At 42.4% G+C, this 20,384-nt stretch overlaps 1 protein-coding gene across 2 annotated transcripts in view; it reads right to left on the bottom strand.

The window, feature by feature from the left end:
• Positions 1-5,405, bottom strand: part of LOC147462476 (uncharacterized) — a 181,723-nt gene extending 176,318 nt beyond the window's left edge. Inside the window, exon 1 of one of the 2 annotated variants that reach the window (XR_015189957.1) lies at positions 5,227-5,405. Coding sequence is in view for 1 of the 2 variants with exons in the window: in XM_086526300.1 (XP_086382426.1) it covers positions 5,227-5,398 (172 nt within the window). In the remaining variant the exon portion in view is untranslated. The remainder of the gene's footprint in view (positions 1-5,226) is intronic. The other variant, XM_086526300.1, reaches the window with a different exon arrangement.
• Between the last annotated feature and the right edge of the window lie 14,979 nt (positions 5,406-20,384).

A 20,384-nucleotide genomic window follows, 5' to 3' on the forward strand; every position in this document is an offset into this window, starting at 1 on the left:
CAAGAGTGAAGCAGAGCGTAGACACCATCTCTTACAGGTATTCAGACATTACGGCAACATAGATTGGTGATTAATGGGAAAAAGAGTGAGTTTTTCTTGCTTGAAATACACTTTTTGGGACACATCGTCTCTTCGGAGGATGTAAAGATGGACCCAGCCAAAGTCGAAACTATTAGAAACTGGCTAGATTTAAAGAATGTACATGAAGCTCGTAGCTTTTTGGGCTTATGTTCTTATTACATGCAGTTCATTCGAAAGTTCGCGGAGATTGCTTCTTTCCTACACATTTTGACTCAGAAAGGAGTTCCCTTTACTTGGGAACCATCAGAAATTGCCGCATTTAAGATTCTTAAAGGAGAAATTGACAATTGGTTCGGTGTTGATTCCACCAGATTTGCTGAAACAATTTGAGGTTACTGTTATGCATGTGGACGCAATGTGACAAACTCAAACACCCCAAGTCAAGATGCTACCACGACACAGCAGAGATTCACTTCAAAACATTTCACAAAAGACGACACGGCCCAGCGTAGTTTCGTGCCAAGAGGTATTGGCCCCAAAGACTGGTGCCCCTTTCAGTATTTTTTTTTTTATTAATCTGTGTGCAAAGTACAAGAGAGTCCGCGGGTACTCACTCTCAAACTTTGCGTCCAGAGAGTCCCCCAAAAGCTTCTAAAATTAAAAGCAAGAGTTCCCAAAAGCTGCCCACCAAAAGCTGTCAGCGCAATTTGCGGAAAATCCGTACTGTCAGTACAGTCGACGTAAAACGCGGAGGTCCTTATAGCCAGAGTAATTCGGGGAAGTCCGTACGGTGGCCACGTCAGCAGCCACTTCGCTTTGTTTTAATATCCCTAGTGTCACTTTGGGCCCCTCGGCAATAATCCATAAAGTCAAGACAACTTTAATAGGTGTGTGCATGTGTCCAAGCACTACCACGTCATCAGTTTGTGACACGCAATCTGGGGGTGGCCTTAATGCAGGAGGGCCATGTTGTAGCTTATGAGAGTAGAATGTTCTCGCAAACAGAGCAACCCTCGCAAACAGAGCGGTTGCATAGATCTACAAGGAGCTATTGGCAATCATACATGCTCTTACTGAGTGGCACCATTTTCCACTCGTAGTGGACTTTACAGTGTACACCGATCACCAGAGTTTGAGATACTTCTTGTCCCAGATAGCTTTCGGATATGTAGATGAGATGGGCAAACATTTTGTTGCAGTTTTTTATTAAGATAGTCCATGTTACGGGAAAGAAGAACTTGGTGGCAGAGGTGTTGTCTTGAAAGCCACATATATTGGCTATTTCGACGATACACCATCAAAACTTCGAGGATATGGTTGATCAGTACCCTACAGATCCCGATTTTGGAGACATCTTTGACCGGTTGCAAATTGGGGAGACAGACGCACGCTATGCTCTAAAGGAAGGTTATTTAATGCGAAAGACAATGGTGTGTATTACTTAGGGGTTAAAGAACAAGATCTTGCCAGTGCCAAAATCCGCCTTTTGCCAGAGGCATCGAAAGCACCTCAAAGGTGTGGAAAAATATTTCTATTGGCCGAGGCTCAAAAAGGATGTGGACGAGTTTGTTCGCAATTGTTTAGTGTGTTAGAAGGTCAAGTTTGACAGACACAAGACACCTGGTCTTCTACAACCTTTATCCATTCCTATCCGAACTTGGGAGAGTATAGCAATGGACTTCATTTTTTATCTTCCAAAGATTCAGAGTGGGCATGATGACAATTGGACAGTCATTCACCGATTCAGTAAATAGGCTCACTTTATTCCGGTAAACAAGACAGTTAAAGGCGACCATTTGGCTAAGCTGTTTGTCTCACAAATTTTCAGATTATATGGTATGCTTGAATCTATAACTTTAGATAGAGATCCTCACTTCATGAGTATTTTTTGGAGAGCAATATGGGAGAATATAGGCACACGGCTTAAATTCTCGTCCTCGTTTCATCCACAGATAGATGGGCAATCGGAGATAGCCAATTTAGTGGTTTTAGACTTGTTTAAGTCATATCTCTGATCAAAAGACTTAGTGAGAGATGTCACAAACTGCTAACGTGTCAAGCCACTGAAGAACGGAGCCAACCTACAAATCCCGGCCGAGGGGCCTAAACCCTAAAAGCAGCACAAGAAGCAAAAGCAGCACAAGAAGTTTTACCAACTTGCAAAGTCTTGCCGAATGGCCTATTTTTAAAGAGAAGTTCCCACCAACTTATGGGACCCTGTCCGATGGGACCAAAGTGATTTAAGGATAAATAATGGAGGACCTCACACTCTTGCGTATGAATCTGATGACGTGGCAAGCCTGTATGGACATCCTGGCATTTACACTGACATGCTGACGTGGCACTGTACGCACTGTCGCAAATTGCGTTGATTGTGCTTGGCACCTGTACGGAATTCCACATATCGTGCCGGCTGATTTCAAGGCCTCCTTTTGGGCCAGATGCTTTTAGAACTTGACACTTTTCATGTAACTGCTTTCCATGGCCAAGGGCCTTTAAATATGAGCCAAGGGCTCATTCTCTAGCACGCTCCCGCATCGAGGTGCAGGCCTAATAGCATTTTGATAGGCGCGCAGTTTTGACGGTCCTTTATAGAGCTTATTCGTTAGGCATTATGAAAAGCAGCGGCGACCCAACACCTTCTTTCGATAGGCGTTCTGAAACGCTGCAGGGGGAGCTTCTTGCAGAGAGGGCTTCAAGGGCTTTGGAAAGTTATTAAATGTGAAGCATTTTGAAACGTTGTGGAACTGCAATGGCTTGCGGGGCTATTTTGGGTGGGCATCGTGGACTGCTCCAAGCTCAACCATCAATGCCCCATTGTGCTATGCATTATGAAGAGTGCTTAAAAGGCTTCAAAGCTAGGCAGTTAGTGGCCCAGCCTTACTCGAGTACCAATGACCAAGATCATCGACTATGGAAAGTTCATCGACCACCATCCAATCATCGGCCTATGCTCAACCGAAGCTCTCAAGGAAACCGTTAACTTGTTTGGCTCAGGACTGTGAAGCCAAAAGCAAATGTACGAGTTCGCTAGAGGACAGAGGCAAAGGCACGCTTGACGAGGTCGACAGTTTAGTACTCAGTTAGCTGCCTCGTTACCCACGAGGTCCAACAACAACTGTTATAAATGTGACACGACCCTTTGTTAGCTCGAGAGTTTGAAGCCAAAGACAAAAGCAAGAACTCACAAAGAGACAATGGCAAAGGTAAGCTGGACAGAGATGACGGTGATAAAGATTTGACAGTGGAGATCGGTATGGCACACGTGGTGGCGACCACAGTGGCCATAGAACCAGATTTCTAGTTAAGAGGACAGATGCCGCCACTAGCTTCAACCAGGGAGAGGCTTGTGAGTGGCAGAGAGGGGCAAGAAGTGCTCCATATAACTTAATTTGACCCTTGTGTTGGAGACAAATTATCGGTGTTTGAACCTGTGGGTCGGAGTTCAAGGCACATGCATCTAGCAAGAAACCAATCAGACGTATCTAAAACACTATGGATGAGTGCACCAATCCATTGTTGTTGGTCAGATTATGGACCGGATGTGTTTCAGCGTTCATTGTCAGGAAAGGTTTGGAGGTGATATGTTCACACTTCACGAATGGGGATTCTTGGACGTAGTTTGGTCTACAGTTTAATTTTCTACAAGGCAACCGATGCTCAAGATGGCCTTCTTCTAAGGAACAAAGTTGAGCGTAGCAAATCTGAGGTGTAACCAGTGGAAAGTGGAAAGGATCCTTTCCGGGGGTGTCCATGGTAGCTTCTTCATCGACTTACTATGAGATGCAGAGAGGGTGTTAGAGTTTTGGCATCTCAAGTGAACTGCCCAATGTGTTCCCATTATTTATTTTGGCTTTTAGTTATTTATTTTACTTATTTGTCAAAGTCTGGGTAGAACAATTTACTGAGGTTGGTATATAAGCAACCCTCAGCCCCCATTGTATTGTACATCACTTATTCATTGCCAAGGTTGGTTGGTTCAGGAGACTCTCTCTCTCGTGCTTTCTCCCGTTGGTCTCTACGCTTCCACATTGTCGACTTTGACAACCTCTTCAATATTTCTTTGTTATTATGCTTCAACAAGTACAATGTCCGAGGGTCCTCTCTCTCTCTCTCCACTGCTCCCAAGCCAATCACCCAGAAGAGGAGGCCTTGGCACACTTATAAAGGCGCCTGGCCAATTCAAAAGCAGTTACATAAAAAGCACTAGTCCCCAAAAGCTTGCGCTGCTAGCAACCTCCGTAAAATGGGGGCGTCCGTCCAGTGCCACGCCAGCAATCAATGAAAAACGTGAGCCTAGCGTACAATGCTGCCACGTCAATATTTCGTATGCAATTTGAGCCCACGCTCTATTTCTTTATAAGTTTTAGGCCCTTCAGCAGGGGTGCCATAAGTTGGTATAACTTAGTTCCCTTTAACTAAGGCCGCTCTCATAGGTTCCATAAGTTCGTCAAACTTCTTTAGCTTCTTTCCGAGAGTTTTCAAGCCCCTTCTGTTTGGGATCTTGTCCTTTAGGCCATGCAACATCATCAATTTGTGACAATGGCTATATAAAAGCCTCATCCCTCGCTCGCTGTACCACATCTATCACTATCACTATCACTCTCTCTATCTTCCTCTATTAGCATCTTTATGTTCACCTAGATTGATTGTTACATCTTCAGTCTTGTCTTCTAATTCAAACAGAGGTCACCTCTACAACAAGAATTCTCCCATTCTTTTCAACATGTGGAGACTGCAAAGGAAGTCTCATGGCATAGTCCATCAACCAAAGAATGACCATTTTGCCTCAACACGAATGTTTTGAAACTTGTAATGTGAAGGTATGAATTGTCAGGTTAAAATCAGTAACGGTTCCACATTCTTTATCGTGTGAAGACTACACAAAAGGTCTGATACCACAATCCATCAGCCAAAGAATGGCCATTTCGCCCTAACAAGAATGTTTTAAAGCATAAGAACCATAGCTGTAATGGTATTAAGCTTTTCGCTTAAGAGTTAATTGCATCCGGACAAAGACACTAATTCTTTTGATTCCTTTATCGTGTCATTGATCACTACATCAACTTTGAGAGCTTATGAGTACCTAATATGTATCGTCTCTTACATATTTCCATGTGAAGTCCCAATTAATAGCATTGTCAAGGAGTTAATATTCTCTCTCTCTCTCTCTCTCTCTCTCTCGCAAAGGATATGTGGGTGTACCAGGAGGAGTTGATGCGGGCTGGAGGAGAAGCGGGGAGCTGTGTTGGATAGCTGCAAAAGCTGCAAGAGGGGCGATAACATTCCATCTGAAACGTTTGAGAGCCCGTTGCCATGCCATCGAAGAAGAACAACTACGTGTGCGCTGGAGGCTACATGGCTTACCCAAAGACATTATTCTATAAAGGCAAAGGATCTAAAATCTAAAACTGTTCCATAAAGGCAACCATAGTTGCTTTGACATGTGGCTAAAAATGCACAATTTTAGGCTAAAGTACAGCACTCTTCAAGTGAGGGCGGCACACCCTTCAAATGAGTCGCCGCCCTACTCGAGCCAAGCTGCCAAAAATAAAAGCAAATGGAGTCCCGCATGTTCAAAACCTGGGCCCATACCTTCATTCATCTCCAAGCGGCCGCCACAAATAAGTAGAGCTGTAGATGGGTCCTGCACATTCAAAAGTTGGGAGAGAGAACAATTTTTCCCTACACCTCCACAAAGAGAGCAAGGTGAGTGCGACTTCCATAGTCCCCTAAACCTCCACAAAAAGAGAGAGAGAGAGAGAGGTAAGTGCGACTCCCATGCTTTTTCCAAGTGGACACATGTTCTAGCTCATTTCACTGCATTTCTTTTTGTAGGTACTGCTCCTGTGGGAGCGCTTATTGCCGCAAGCATCTATACAAAGAGAGTAGAGCCTTTGCTGTTAAATCCAAGTGTTGGCAAGACCCCTTTTTTCTTGCCATAGTGTGTGTGTGTTAAGAGGGACAGCCTGCATGGACTCTCTCTCTCTCTCTCTCTCTCTCTCTCTCTCTCTCTCTCTCTCAGCTTGAAGGTACAGCTACCTTTGCATATGCGAAGGGTCTGTGGCGATGGTAGGCAGAAGAGGCATGGCTACCAACATGTGGAAGAGGGGAAGTAAATATGGCAGCGAGAGTTGCCCTCATTGCATTGTTGTGGCAAGGGTAGATGCTATCTTCAGTAGGTGCAGAGGGTCAATAATGACAGCGGTAGCTCGAGGAGGGTCATAGATAGTAGGAAGCTGCTACCATTACCGCTACTAAATAGGTGCATTTGTCAGTGAGTGTGTGTGTGTGTGTGTGCATGCACGCACTGAGAGGGACAACTAGACTCTCTCTCTCTCTCTCTCTCTCTCTCTCTCTCTCTCTCTCTCTCTCTCTCTCTCTCTCTCTCTCTCTCTCTCTCTCTCGCAGCCGTTTTTTACCTAGTAGACAACAGTTCACTCTTTTGATCATAACTTTCTTCATCCGAACTCCGTTTTGGGTGATATATAGCCTCAATTGAAGAGCACAACACCCTCTAAGAATTAATGTAAAAACAAAAGAATCCAAAGTTATGGAAGTTTTTTGCAACAACATTTTTGAAGTAAACAAATTCAAAAAAGTTGACTCTAATCTCTTATTTTACATACAATGTCTTCGGACACTTGTAAGTCTTCTTTTTCGTCAACAAGGTCCACAATCATTATAGAAAATGATCCAAAATCTCCTAAGTGTGGAGATAGCAACACAACTACTCAACCAACAACATCAAAAATCATGATCATGGAATACTTGGTATCGTTGCAAGAGACCGTAAACAAGCAAGGTAAAGACTTACAAGCAATTGCAATGGAGAATAAAACACTAAGGGTTCTTGTGGTTGAGAATGAGAATCTCAAGAGGACACTTGAGATACAAACATCACGTCTGATGCAACTTGAAGAGGAAGTCAAGGAATGTAAACACTCTTTTGTGGATTTGAATGCTTTCAAGGAGCACATGAGCAAAGTGGAGCATGACCATGTATTGAAAGAGAAGAAATACGACACCATGAGCCAAGATGTATGCAACATGAAACATGTATGCACAAACAAGTCTTGGGCTGATGTATGTGGTAACAGTATGGTTCCTAATTCATCCCTCATGCAAGCTATGGCTCAAACAAAGAATATTGAGAACGTGGATGTAGAGGAGTTGAAGGAACCGGAGTGACGTTCCAAAAATATTTGTTATTTGTGGAATTCCCGAAGAGAAGAGACACCTGCTTCCCTTGCCATTGTTATGGTTTACGGAGCACATCGAGTGGATAAGCAAGGAGCTCGTCCCTCGGTAGAGCGGTCAATTGTATGCACCATGCCGGATGAGACCAAATGAAAGCTTATCTTTGATAATAGTTGGATTTATTTAAGGGATACAAAATATTTTTTATGTGAAGGTCGCACTATTAAGCAAAAAAAATATGCATCACAAGGCTTATGAGGAGAGGAATAAGAAAAACAAGGAGATCTCTCATGAAGAAAATGTGCCCAAGGAGGAGGCAAGTCCCTCGAGCAAATAGAAATGTGCAACCTATGAGGCCAAGTTACAATTGAAAGTATGCTTTTGGAATTGTGATGGATATCCATGGAATGTGGGGGTTGGCATAGATGAACTAACAAGAAAAGTCGATATTGTCCTTCTTATTGAAACTTGGGAGCATGATACACAAAGGATTAATGAGTTGGAGGACTACAATGTCCATTCATTGATGTGGTCAAAGAATCTCGAGCAAACAAAGAGGGCAAAGATAGGTAGCGTGTAAAGTTAAGAAAGGAATAGAATATTTTGTATTAAGTGTGAAAGATGACAAGCACAAATGTTATGTATAGTTGAAAATTATGACACCAAAAAGAGCACCCATTTTTGTAACCGGTTGCTAAATTCCTCATCATGATTCCCCCTTTTATGCTTGCATGGATAGCGATCAACCAATTTTTTATTTAGAGGAGGAAAAAGGCAAAGGTGATATTATTGTCTTTAGGGATATGAATGCTCGCACAAAAACATTGTAACATGATAGTCAACAATTTGATTTTCCATACATCTCAAGAGAGTTGGAGGAAGTTCACTTGTATGATCGTAATTCAATGGATAAGAAAGAGATCACTATGAAAAGTTACTTTTACACGTGCAATAGCACAGTTATGTTCATTGCCAATGGAGTATCTTTGTGGGTAACGGATGGATTTACATGTAGAAAACACAATGCAGATAGTGTGATTGACCATATGCTACTGTCCAAAGCCATCATGTATCGCATAAAGAGTTTTATGCTTGGTCAATGGACCCTAGAATTAGACCATCGGACCTTGTGTATTGACCTTGCATGTGGAGAAACAACGAAGCATGATAACCTTAGTCAAAGGGAAGAGAATGTATCACTTTGTATGGATTGCAAATGGGCACCAGTTGAATGGTTGTGATAGCATGTATTGTTGACAAGGGGATAGACTCAAGTATGTACGGGTGAGTATGGTCTCCTCTTTCATTGAAGAACATAGTTGGGGGCAATATGGATGGTGTAATGTATGAAGCATGACACACTAGATTCCTCCCAACCCGTAATACATTGGTGTTGTAGAAAAGATTCATTCACTTGGGACTCTATTGAGGCATCATGTAGCAAGTGGAATGCATCCCATCTCCCAAACCAATTCTTTATGTCTTGCATCCATCCCATGCTCAAGATCTTGCTTTTATGCATCTTTTGAACTTTTTTGCTTGCTTCACATGCAAATGTAGGAAGTCGGTCTGAGGGTCTTGATGCATCTTTATCATGTACTCCAGAACCCTTTCCATGCCCATTACCTCAATTGGAAGAGATCCTGACTCAAGAAGTAGGAGAATATATGGTATTTGTGTCTTAACTTGGATAAAGTTTGTAAAAAAATTCTTTTGGACATTCTCACACTCTTTCTAAGTAGACTTTGAGATACTCATGCCCCACACTTCAACTCCATAAAGAAGAACCGAAATCACCAATGTGTCAAAAAGGTTCTTCTTGAGAACCCAAGACTTGATGTTTTTCGCATTACATATGTTCTCCAATGCATAGTACGCTCTCTTTCCGGCTTCCAGACGATGCATAGCACATTCATGCCACTTGTGATTGGCCAAAACCTCAAGGCCAAGCTACTTAAAGCTCTCAAAAAATTCAAGTGTCTCATTGTTGTACACAATGCATGGCTTCTCCTTATGGTTGGTTTTCACAAGCATAACCTTTGTTTTGGATTCATTCATAATGAGCCCACTATGCAAGCAAAAATTCTCAAGGACAACCATAAGATTTTGTGTGTCCTCTAAAGTGTGTGCTAGAAACACTACATCAGCTGCATACGACAAAAGCATGATTACCACATTGCAAATAATCCCTTCTTCTTGCATAAAGTCAAGTGCCATTTTTTCCAATTGATCAATCCATAGACCAAAGAGCGTTGGTGACAACACGCATCCTTGTTTAACCCCAATAGTGCTTGCAATTTTTTTAAAATTCCTCTTCCCATAGGAACACATCACCTTCTCATAGATTCAAGAAACCGCAAGCATAAACTCACTTGGCACTTGGAGTTCTTCCATCCTTCTCCACGAATTGTTATGTGGAATCATACCAAAGGCTTTCTTAAAGTCAACAAAGCAACAATACAATTGCTTTCCTTGCAACCAGGAAGAGTAACAAGATGATCAATGATTTTATGATGTTGACAAAGACCCCCTTGTCCTTTTTCACACTTGCCATTCTCTTTATCCCAATCACTCAATTTTATCTCCATTATATACTCAAACAACTTTGTCATAAGAGACCCAATCATTATAGTCCGGTTGTTATTTACATTCTTTACATCCCCTCCTTTATGCAAAGGCTTGACTCAATTAGTGCTCGAATCATAAGACATACCATGTTGAAGTGCAAGGTTGAACATATCACACATCTATCATGTGTAAAGTCTCCTGTCCATTTTAACATTTTCCGGCTTGATACCTTGAAGATCTCCCGCTTTGCGAGTGGCCAACTTTTTGAGATGGCCGCACAGATCCTCAATAGTAAAGAAAGAGATCATACATGGGAGTGGACCATAAAATGACATCTTTTCAGCATTTGGTTGCTCATATAGCTGCCTACAATGCGTGTACATATCCACAAGACTCAAGTTACCAAAACTCTCAACCCACTTGCCCCTCAAGTTTCTATAAAATCTTCCACATGCACGTGCCTTTTCTTGGACTTGAAAAAATCGATGCTTGACTTCCCATCTTCCTCTCTTATTGAATCAATGCCTTGTATGTATGCAAACGACTTTGATAGTTGTCATTGTCCATAGTTGCATCTAGCTTTATCAAGGACTTTTGAGCATCTTGAAATTCTTTATCAAACTACCTTTTGCGTAATCTATCTTTGTTGATGCCATGGATATGCTTTATGGCAAAGCATTCTTTGGCATAACTACTAGTACTTGGAGACTTATGACCCAAGGAAATCCTGATGTTTTCAAGTTTGATGCATTATGCACATTGTTGTTGCAAGAGTCACTTTCAATAAAAAATAGGGCTAAATAGCGTGTAGTTGAACATGCCTTTATTGTTGCTCAAAGAAAAAGTGGTAACAGCAATGTAGCCACTTCTCATGGTTCTTCAGCGAGTGGTAAGTCACATGTTCCTAATGCTTCTTCTGGCAGCACTTCATCTGGAAATTTTGGTGAAAAAGGCAAGAAGAAGATGCATTGCCATCATTGTAAAGCTAATGATCACTTGATCCAACAATGTCCAAAATTGAAGGCAAAAGAGGCTGAGAAGAAAGAGGTTAGTTCCATTACAAGTGCAGCTATTATAGAGTTTTCAGTGAAAAGAGGTTGTGATCCTGATGTAGAAGCAGAGTGAGAATTTAGTGCAGAGTGCACTTATGATCCTTTTGTCCATGATGCATGTATGTTAGTTCCTACAGATTCTCATGTGTGGTACTTTGATAATGGTGCTACAAAGCACATTATCTCTCATCGTGATTTGTTTACCTCTCTCAAGGATGTCCCTCATAGGAATACAGTCACTAGTCCTCTTATAGGTCAAGGGAGTTGGAAAGATTGTGTTGACTGCTGCGAATGGTAGTTCTTTCACACTTGTTGATGCACTTTATGTACCTGGGATAAAAAAGAACCTTTTGTGTGTATCTACACTTGCTAGACATGGTCTTGTTGTGAAATTTGTGGATGACAAATGTACAATTCATGATCTCAGTTTTGGTGATGAAATTGTTGCATATGGTATTTTGTGTCGTGGGCTGTATAAGCTCACTTTGTATAAGAAGTGTGGGAAAAATTTTGCAAATGCGAATATGATGCACTTATAGAAAATGAAACATGGACTTTATGTGATTTTCCTCCTGGAAAAAAGGCCATTGGTACAAATTGGGTTTACAAGTTTAAACGTAAGCTGGATGGTGAGAATTGATTGCTATAAGGCTTGAGCAACAAGGCATAGATTATGAAGAAACTTTTGGTCCCACTTGTCGTATGACTACTGTGCATTTTCTATGTGCATTGGCAGCTCATTTTGGATGGGATGTACATCAATCAGAAATTTTTACTGCTTTCTTGAATGGTGACATGTTTGAGGAAGTTTATGTAACGGAGCCTCGCGGTTTTGTCATTCATTAAAGGGCAAGAAGGTAAAGTGTGCAAATGAAAGAAATCTTTGTATAAGTTGAAGCAACCTCCTCGTGCTTGGTATGAGAAAGTTGACACTCATTTGGTTAAACGAGGCTTTTGTAATAGTCCATCAGAAAGCACTTTGTATGTAACGCATGAGGGTGATGTATTTCTCATTGTTATTCTATATGTGGATGGTTTGCTAATCACTCGACCAAATGAGACACATATTATTGAATTTAAGGCTGATTTGAATGCTACTTTTAAGATGAAATATTTGGGGTTGTTGCATCATTACTTGGGAATGCAGTTTAAGCAAGCCCAATACAAAACAACATTGTTTGAAATCAACGGGCCATCCAAAAAAATGACAAAACATGCATTGGCCATTGTTGATCTGGCCTTGGGAGATGATTGGTGGAGGTTGGTTGTTTCTAACTCTCTTCATGTATAAGAAAATATGCTTGGAGTACAATTTGAAATTGATCCATATGGACATCCGTGCAGGACATTGCACACAGTTGAGTGGACCAACCATCCAAAGTGGGTGACGAAGGACGGATTGTACGTGCTAGCCTATGTGGACCTTCCTACTATAAAAAAAATGTACATTCTACGTGCGATGGCTTCTAGTGATCCAACATATGTGAGGAGTTTGGACATCCCTCAGAGTGGTAAGTAGATTAACTCTCAACATTGTTGTTCTCTAGTTAGGGAAAAATATTTGAAATACATGATGTTTAATTGATATAGGAGAATCCGTTGTCTTTTGAGAGTGGTTGCAAATCAATGTTTTTTGGTCATCAATTGTAACCAAGGTTGAAAATGTCTACATCACTATCTGGAGTATACATTTGAAATTGAAGCCCAATTTTGACATTGACTCGTTCCTTGAGGACGCTAAACAACTACATAAGGGCAAGACCTTTGCTTATGAGCTAGGTCTTGTGAAAAAAGGATCACAATTTGAAGTGTGCAAGGCATTGGGAGACGCAAGGAAAATATTTATTTGCAAGTATGTACACTATATATTTACATTAGGAATAAACAAGTTAATTTTGTTGCTTACAATGCTCTATGTTGTGTTAGATGGTTATGGAAGTGCAACTTCAACATTAGAAGTGTCAAAAGCTTATAGAAAATGCTTGAAATTGATATAGTGGAGCATGTTTTCAACCCAATGTAGATAGCACGTAACTTCAAGAGCAAACTTTACCAGGATTTTCCATGGTTCTTGGAGTATGATGAGGGGTACTTGCCTCCCAGCGAGGAAAGATCACACAATGATGATGTAAAGGATAGGGAAGAAAGAGTGCATGGAGGTACACAAATGTCCACAGTGGCACAATCTAGTGTGAAAATGCCTAAGGGAGAGGGGTTTGCTACAAATGTCAGGTAGCAAAGTTGCTAGTTTTAGTAGGACCTTTTTAATGTACCTTCATGCGAGTTAAGTTTCAATAACCATTGTGTAGATGGAGCATTTTAGGGAAGCTCAGGCTTGCAAGGAGAGGCTCGTATCAAGGAAAAATGTGAGTTGTGTTGTGGTTCATAGGATTAAAAAGCATGATTCGCTTCTTTATCGCTATCTTTGTGGTGTTCAAGAAAAAAGAGTGGATTGTCTACAAGGGAAGTAATTGACGTCACAACAAGTTTGGAAACACAAATATTGCATGTCTCGGACTTGCCATTAGTTACATACCCATCAACCGGTAAGTTGGCATGTGGATCAGGATCTTGCCTGATCCGTTTGAGGGTTTTTGCAGATAGTGATGGCGGGTGTATTCAGATTGTGCATTTCAGCTCGGACAAGACCAAAGATGACTTGAAGAATGCTTTGTTGAGCACTATGAAGCCACACATTGTGGAGAAATGCCTTCGTCTGTTTCGTGATGGATCAGCCATTGAGTCTGTAGTGAACGCTTCTATTCTATTTTTGCCATCCAATACCCCTGTGTATGGGATTTCTGATTCTGATGTGCCAAATTGGAACAAAATAGAAGTATGCCAATTTGGACAACTCGCTTGACTCGCGCTTGCAACAGCCGATGACGAAGGCGTGTTTGTAGTTGTCTTCCAGACAGATAATTATGGCATAATTCATGATATCACTGTTGCTGCTAGATGGCGTAAATACCACCAGAACATAGTTGTTTGTAAGACACAAAAATTAGGACTGTGCGCACAATGTTGGTGTCCGCAATGATGAAAGAGTACACTGGGACATCAGAGGCCATTATTTGACATACCATCGGACGAAACTTGGTTTGATTTTCTAGAGGAGGATGATTGGATGAAAGAGGACAATGGGACACCTATGCGAGGTCACCTATGTTTTTTTGCTTGCTTTTGGAGGTATGGAACATGGACATTGGTTTTTTTGGTAATTGCTTGTGTAGTATACAAACGAGAACGATGTCGTTCAGTACAGAGCAGATTGTGAGGAATTGGCTTAGTTGGGGAGCCAGTTGGGCCGTATGATGACAATATATGAGAGCAACCAAGAGTTATCCACCAAACTACACACCTTTTTGGAAATGCAAGCTTGTCGACTTAGAGAGATGCAGAAGCAAGACGAGAGGCATGCATATGAGGTGGATCGTTCCTTGAAGGTAGCATCTTTGTTGGGGTTGCTTTCAAACATTGTGGAGTTAGATCCACCAACCTATGACTTAGAGTATATATTTCATGTTGTGCCTCGCATTGTGTAGACAGTGATCTTTTTTGTAAACCGTTATGAACGGTCACTTTTAACATGCTTTTGGGTAGAGATATGCTTATTCTCAAGTGGTCTGATCTTGTAATTAAGTGGATTTTTCCTGTTCCTGTAAAAAATTTTGTGAACTGTGAGATAGATATATAGACTTGATGTGTGCGAGAGAGAGAGAGAGAGAGAGAGGAGAGAAATTGGGAAAGAGGAGTTTCATGGAGTAGGTGATGAGTGGCTATCACTCATTTGGGGGAGCGAGCTTTTTGCAAAAGATTAGGGAATCCAAGAGTGACAGGAAACCCAAGAAAGAAGGGCTTGTCCAGCCTCTCCTTGTCTCTCTTTTCACTCATTGAGAGCGGACCGTGCACTTAGCGGCCGGCCAATCGATGTGAGGTGGGAAAAAGAAACCTTGGTGTGAGCACAAGCCCGCCAAGCGGTGCGTCGCAGGAAAGAGAAGAGCTCGGGTGAAGAGAAGATCCTTCTCTATCACAGATTGTAAGCGAAAGAAGAACCTCAAGACCCCCAAGAACCTCAAGACTCTCAAGAACCCAAGACCCACAAGAACCCAAGTTCCTCGTAAACTTCAGAACCCAAGACTTCAGTGGATGGTCATCACCCAAAGCGGAATGGATACTTCGCATGGGAGTGGTGAAGAAGGGTTTTCCCCACCAGGAGGTTTTTCTGACCCTCCCCCTTCCCCATCTATGCCAAGGATTGCACTAACTCCTATGGAGGCTTTCGACAAGATGATGATGGACATGGAGTTAGAACGCAGAGCAAGAAAAGCTGAAAGAATGGCAGCCATAGATCGTGAATCCGCAGAAAGAAGGGTAGCCATAGATTGTGAATACGAAGAAAGAATGGCAGCCATAGAGCATGAGCACGAGCAAGCACGCTTGGAAGCCAAAGCAAGAGAAGCAAAATTTGATCTCGAGAACAAAGCAAGAATGCAAGAAATGTTGCGACTCTTTTCTCAAGTTCAGGCACAGATGCAAGAAATTCGGGAAAAGGAGACTCTCTCAGTCTCTTCTTCTCGAAAGCATGACATACAGGATTTGCATGATGATAAGCATGATGAATTGCATGATATTAATGAGCATGATGATTTGGATAAATAGGACAAGCATGATGATTTGCATGATGATCAAGATGTGATTTCTCACAAGCATGATGATTTGCATGATGAAAAAAAGGTGATTTATCATAAGCATGATGATTTGCATGAAGACGATGTGATTGTTCACAAGAATGATGTGTTAGTTGATACTTTCTCTAGTGAAGCTAACCTCATTGCAGATTCGATCAATCACAAAGAACCGATCTTAGCTCTCGAGTTGAGGTCTACAGAACCCCCTCAGGAAGAACCGATTTTGGCTATCGAGCCTAGGAACCCTCACACAAAGTACTATGTGTTTGAATGATTAGTCAACATGAATTTTTCGAGTGTTTCATTCGTGATCGGTTCCTGTAGTCAGCGTCTTTATGTGATCCCTTTTCATAGGCATGCCATATTGCACAATGAGGACGCTTCACTCATGAATGAGCACGGATGTATGCGGATTTCTCATGAAAAGCTGACAAGTATGCATTTAAGGAAGTCACATTCCATGTCTCTTCCTTGGCATGACACGGTCTTAGAAAGAGCAAAAGAAGGATTAAGCATCAAGCATCGGCATTTTCATTATGATTTGCCACAGTTGATTGATTTAGATCAGAAAGAAAAGATTCGATCTCATTGTTGCATGTGTTTGATGAACGGTTTGGCACTCCGTCTCTATGTTCATCTACATTGCATGCACAGTCTTTACAGAAGAATATAATTTTTCCAGTCACTTTACATGGAATGGGTATGTTCATGGTTTTGTGTTGGAAGTGGTTTCAGGAATTTTCAGCCTCGGAGATTCTTGAAGACGGTAGACGCATGACTAAGTTGAAGCATTGACAAAGCCACAGAGGACTTTGTGTCGCTTTCGGCGCGGCCCAAAGAAGCAAGCGTTACAGACCTTTATGAAGTTTAAGTATCACACGACCCACGTATCAGAGTGGGCCGGCGAAGAGTCCTTCCCAGGATTCTAGACCCTGTCGGGAATCTCCCTCGATGCCATACAGTTCGATACCAGTATCTCACTTTGAAAAGGAGAGGATGTCATGTGACACATCCAACCCTATGTGTCTGTGGACAAGCTACAGCATAACCAGGGTTCAATTCAGTCAAGTTAGTCTAGAATAGGAAGTGATCTGGCACTTTTGTGAGTCTGTTCGCAGACCATACATGTCCAGACAGTTAGATTAGGTGCATATCCTCTGGTTGCACACAACATGATCATCAGATTTCCATCAAAACCCATCAGGAGCATTTTTACAGTGCATAGACCTATTTTTTCCATTTTTGATATTTTTCACTTATTATTTTTAAGTGACTTCTGTTGAGGACTAGGTAGGGAAAATTTCATAAGTTTGTATATAAGAAACCTAGCGCTAGCACTTTCTAGCAGAAGAGATAGCAGGAACTTCGGTTCAACAGTCACCTTCTCAGCAGGACCCTCAAGACCTATCGTTTTCAGTCATCTAAAAAGCTAGAGTTTTTGGACAAGACCAGCAGCCTGGCGTTTTTGCGTTGCAGATCAATCGACAGTAGCAGAGGACAGATCAGCCCTAGCGTTAGTGGTTTGCATTAGCAGATTCACAACGTTTTTGTAGCAGGACTTATTTTCAGCCTGGTGTTTTTGGATTAGCATACCAACCTAGCGTTTTTCAGATCCTTCGCGATGGAACAATTAAAAGCATCAGCATTTTCAGTTTTCAGCAAATCAGACATCGCAGAAGAAGTCCCGAACCTCGCAGATCTCACCTCCCCGTAGTAGATCCTTGCCACACGATCAGATCCCACGAAGTTTGCAGTTTCAGTCCGAAAAATGCAGATTTCAGCATCTACGTCGTCGTGCATCGTCGCCATCAACATTACATCGACACAGAGTCAGAATTCAGTAGATAATGATTTGCAGATTTCAGCCCCTTAGCATTTTCAGATTTCAGCCGTCTCGTTGCCGTCCTTGTCAGGCCAAGGGCCAGGACGAACATGCGGTCAAGGGGAGCTATATTTAGAGACTAGAAGTCTATATATGGCACGGTTGGGTGGAGAGTTGCATGGTTCAGTCCCCGGTGGTCTCACATTAGTATCAGAGCAAGGTGGAGAGGAAGAAGAAGGGTGGATCCATGTCGGAAGAGAAGGCATGGATCTCTCTCTCCCTCTAGGAAGGCCTCTTTCTTTCTCTCTCTCTCTCTCTCTCTAAAAATCATGGAGTTCTCTCTCACTTTCTCCTTGAGCAAGGAGATGCGGTGAGCCTGGCTGTGGCGGCATGCAAAGCCATGGTTGAGGGGAGAATCAAAGCAAGGCATGGAGTTTCATGCATGTTTTTTTTCCTCGTTCCCGATCTCCATGCTCTACACCCGTCGACGATTGTCGGATTTGGGACGTGTAGGAAACCCCACCAACTCATGCACAGAGGCGATGCTCATCCAGCATGAAATCGCATGCCAGTAGGCCCATTGGGAGTGTGAGGGCTTGTATCTCAGTTGTCGATTCTGTAGATATGCACCAAGGCTACATCTATGGATTGTGTGCCCCTTTCTTTGCTTGCGGAGGTCGACAGCCCGCCATATCCTTGTGCATGCAATTTTTTTCACACCTAAGTTTATTTGGGTGCCCAAGGTTGCCCAAGGCGCAACCCTAGGGGCCCATCCCATGGAGGGAACTTGCAAAGTTTGAAAGCACAACAACGGCAGGGAGCCATGATGTGCCAAAGGCCCATGATTTTCATAGGACTAGAATTTTTGTGCATCTTTTCTACGCAGAATATTACCAAGTTGAAGGAGCGAGTGATTGCATCTCGTGACCAAGGAGGCCAATAGCATACACAACCCGAACATGCGGGATAGTGGCTATCACATGGAAAGATAGCATATGCGATATGCACCAAGGACGTTCCTTACAGTCGAGGCAACGGAATCCCAGGGCTTGTCGCCTTGGCCATCAGAAAGGCTATGAGTCACAACAAAGGCGAGGCCAGGGGATTACGGTTGCATACAAGGCCTCTCAAGGATCACCAACGATCGATCACACAGGTCATCATGCAACCCGCCAGTCAAGTCGGTAAGGAATTATGAGGATCAAAATCAAGCACAGCTTGAGTACACAATCCCTCGACAGTACATGCTCGCAGGTTAAAAGTGGATGCAAAGGTAAAACTCATCAACACTCACGGAGAACGGCACGGTCGGTAGCTCTTATCAATAAAGCGTGCAAAGTTTTTTGGCATGGCCGATTCTTCGACATAGCTCTCTTTTTCACGTCTAGGGTTGTTGACAGTGGCAAACATGCTTGGCATGGCCGACTATTTGTCATCGCTCGCAGCACAGCTGGAGGGGAAAACTTGTCAGGCGGTACCTTGGATAATTTAATAAATTCCAAGGCGAGTAAGAATTTCACTTTCATAAATTTCTCTTGCCTAGAATCCACTTGCCGTGGGAATTCGGCTATCATGTTCGAAGTAGATGAAACTTGCATCAAGGATGCAGATAGTATGCAAGCCAGAAGGGTTCCACTTAATCACTTCCACCTCCATCTGCAAAGACCGCAAAAGTACTTATCTGAAGCAAGGCTTTAATTCTTGCATCTTGTATTGAGACTTACCACATTTGGAATATGCTAAGAGCATATGGACTTGGGAGGCGTTTAGTAATGTGCTTGCACGCTATTTCATTACATGGTAGACGGGCGTCTATGATACAAGGGGCATACCTCCCTCTCTCTCTCTCTCTCTCTCTCTCTCTCTCTCTCTCTCTTCCCACCCTCCCCTCCCCCTTCTTCCCTCTCTCTCACTCGTCCCCCTCCCGTCCAATCTTCCCTCTCTCTGTCCCCCTCCCCCCCCCGCCAAACTCTCTCTCTCTCTCTCTCTCTCTCTCTCTCTCTCTCTCTCTCTCTCTCTCGCTCGTGCAGCGGTTTTTTGACATAGTAGACAACAGTCCACTCTTTTGATCATAACTTCTTCATCCTTACTCCGATTTGGGTGACCTATAGCTTCAATGGAAGAGCACAACTCCATCTACGCATTGATTGAAAGACGTAAATTTTTAAAGTTATGGAAGGTGTTTTTGTAGCAGCAAAAATCTGAAGTGAACAAGTTCGAGAAAGTTGACTCTTATCTCTTATCTCTTATTTTACAACCATTGTGGAAAATAATCCAAAATCTCCTAAGTGGGAGATACCAACACAACCATACAACCAACGATATCAGAAACCATGATCATGGCATACTTGTTATTGTTGCAAGAGACTGTAAACAAACAAGGCAAAGACTTACGGGCACTTGCAATGGAGAATGGCACACTAAGGGTACTTGTGGTTGAGAATGAGAATCTTGAGAGATCACTTGAGATGCAAAAAATATGTTCGATGCAACTTGAAGAGGAAGTCAAGGAATGTAAACTCTCTCTTGTGGACTTGAATGCTTTAGCACATGAGCAAAGTAGAGCATGACCATGTATTGAAAGAGGAGAAATTTAACACCATGAGCTAGGATGTATGCGATATGATAAATTTATGCAAAAACAAACATTGGACTGATATATGTGGTAACAATGTGGTTCCTAATTCCTCACGTATGCAAGCTATGTCTTAAACGAAAAATGTTGAGAATGTGAATGTGGAGGAGTTGAAGGAACGGGAGCGACGTTCCAAGAACATTGTTATTCGTGGAATTCTCGAAGAGAAGTTAGAGACACCTCATTCTCTTGCCATTGTTATCAAAGATTTCTTTAAAATCCACTTTGGCATGTCCGGAGTTATGGTCGATGGAGCACATAGAGTGGGTAAGCAAGGAGCTCCTCGCTCGGGAGAATGGCCAATTGTATGCACGATGCCGGATGAAAAACAAACAAAAGATTATCATTGATAATAGTTGGATCAATTTGAGGGATACAAAATATTTTGTACGTGA

This window comes from Adiantum capillus-veneris, chromosome 2 (assembly GCF_014529385.1).
Source record: "Adiantum capillus-veneris isolate H3 chromosome 2, ASM1452938v2, whole genome shotgun sequence".
Classification (NCBI taxonomy): Eukaryota; Viridiplantae; Streptophyta; class Polypodiopsida; order Polypodiales; family Pteridaceae; genus Adiantum; species Adiantum capillus-veneris.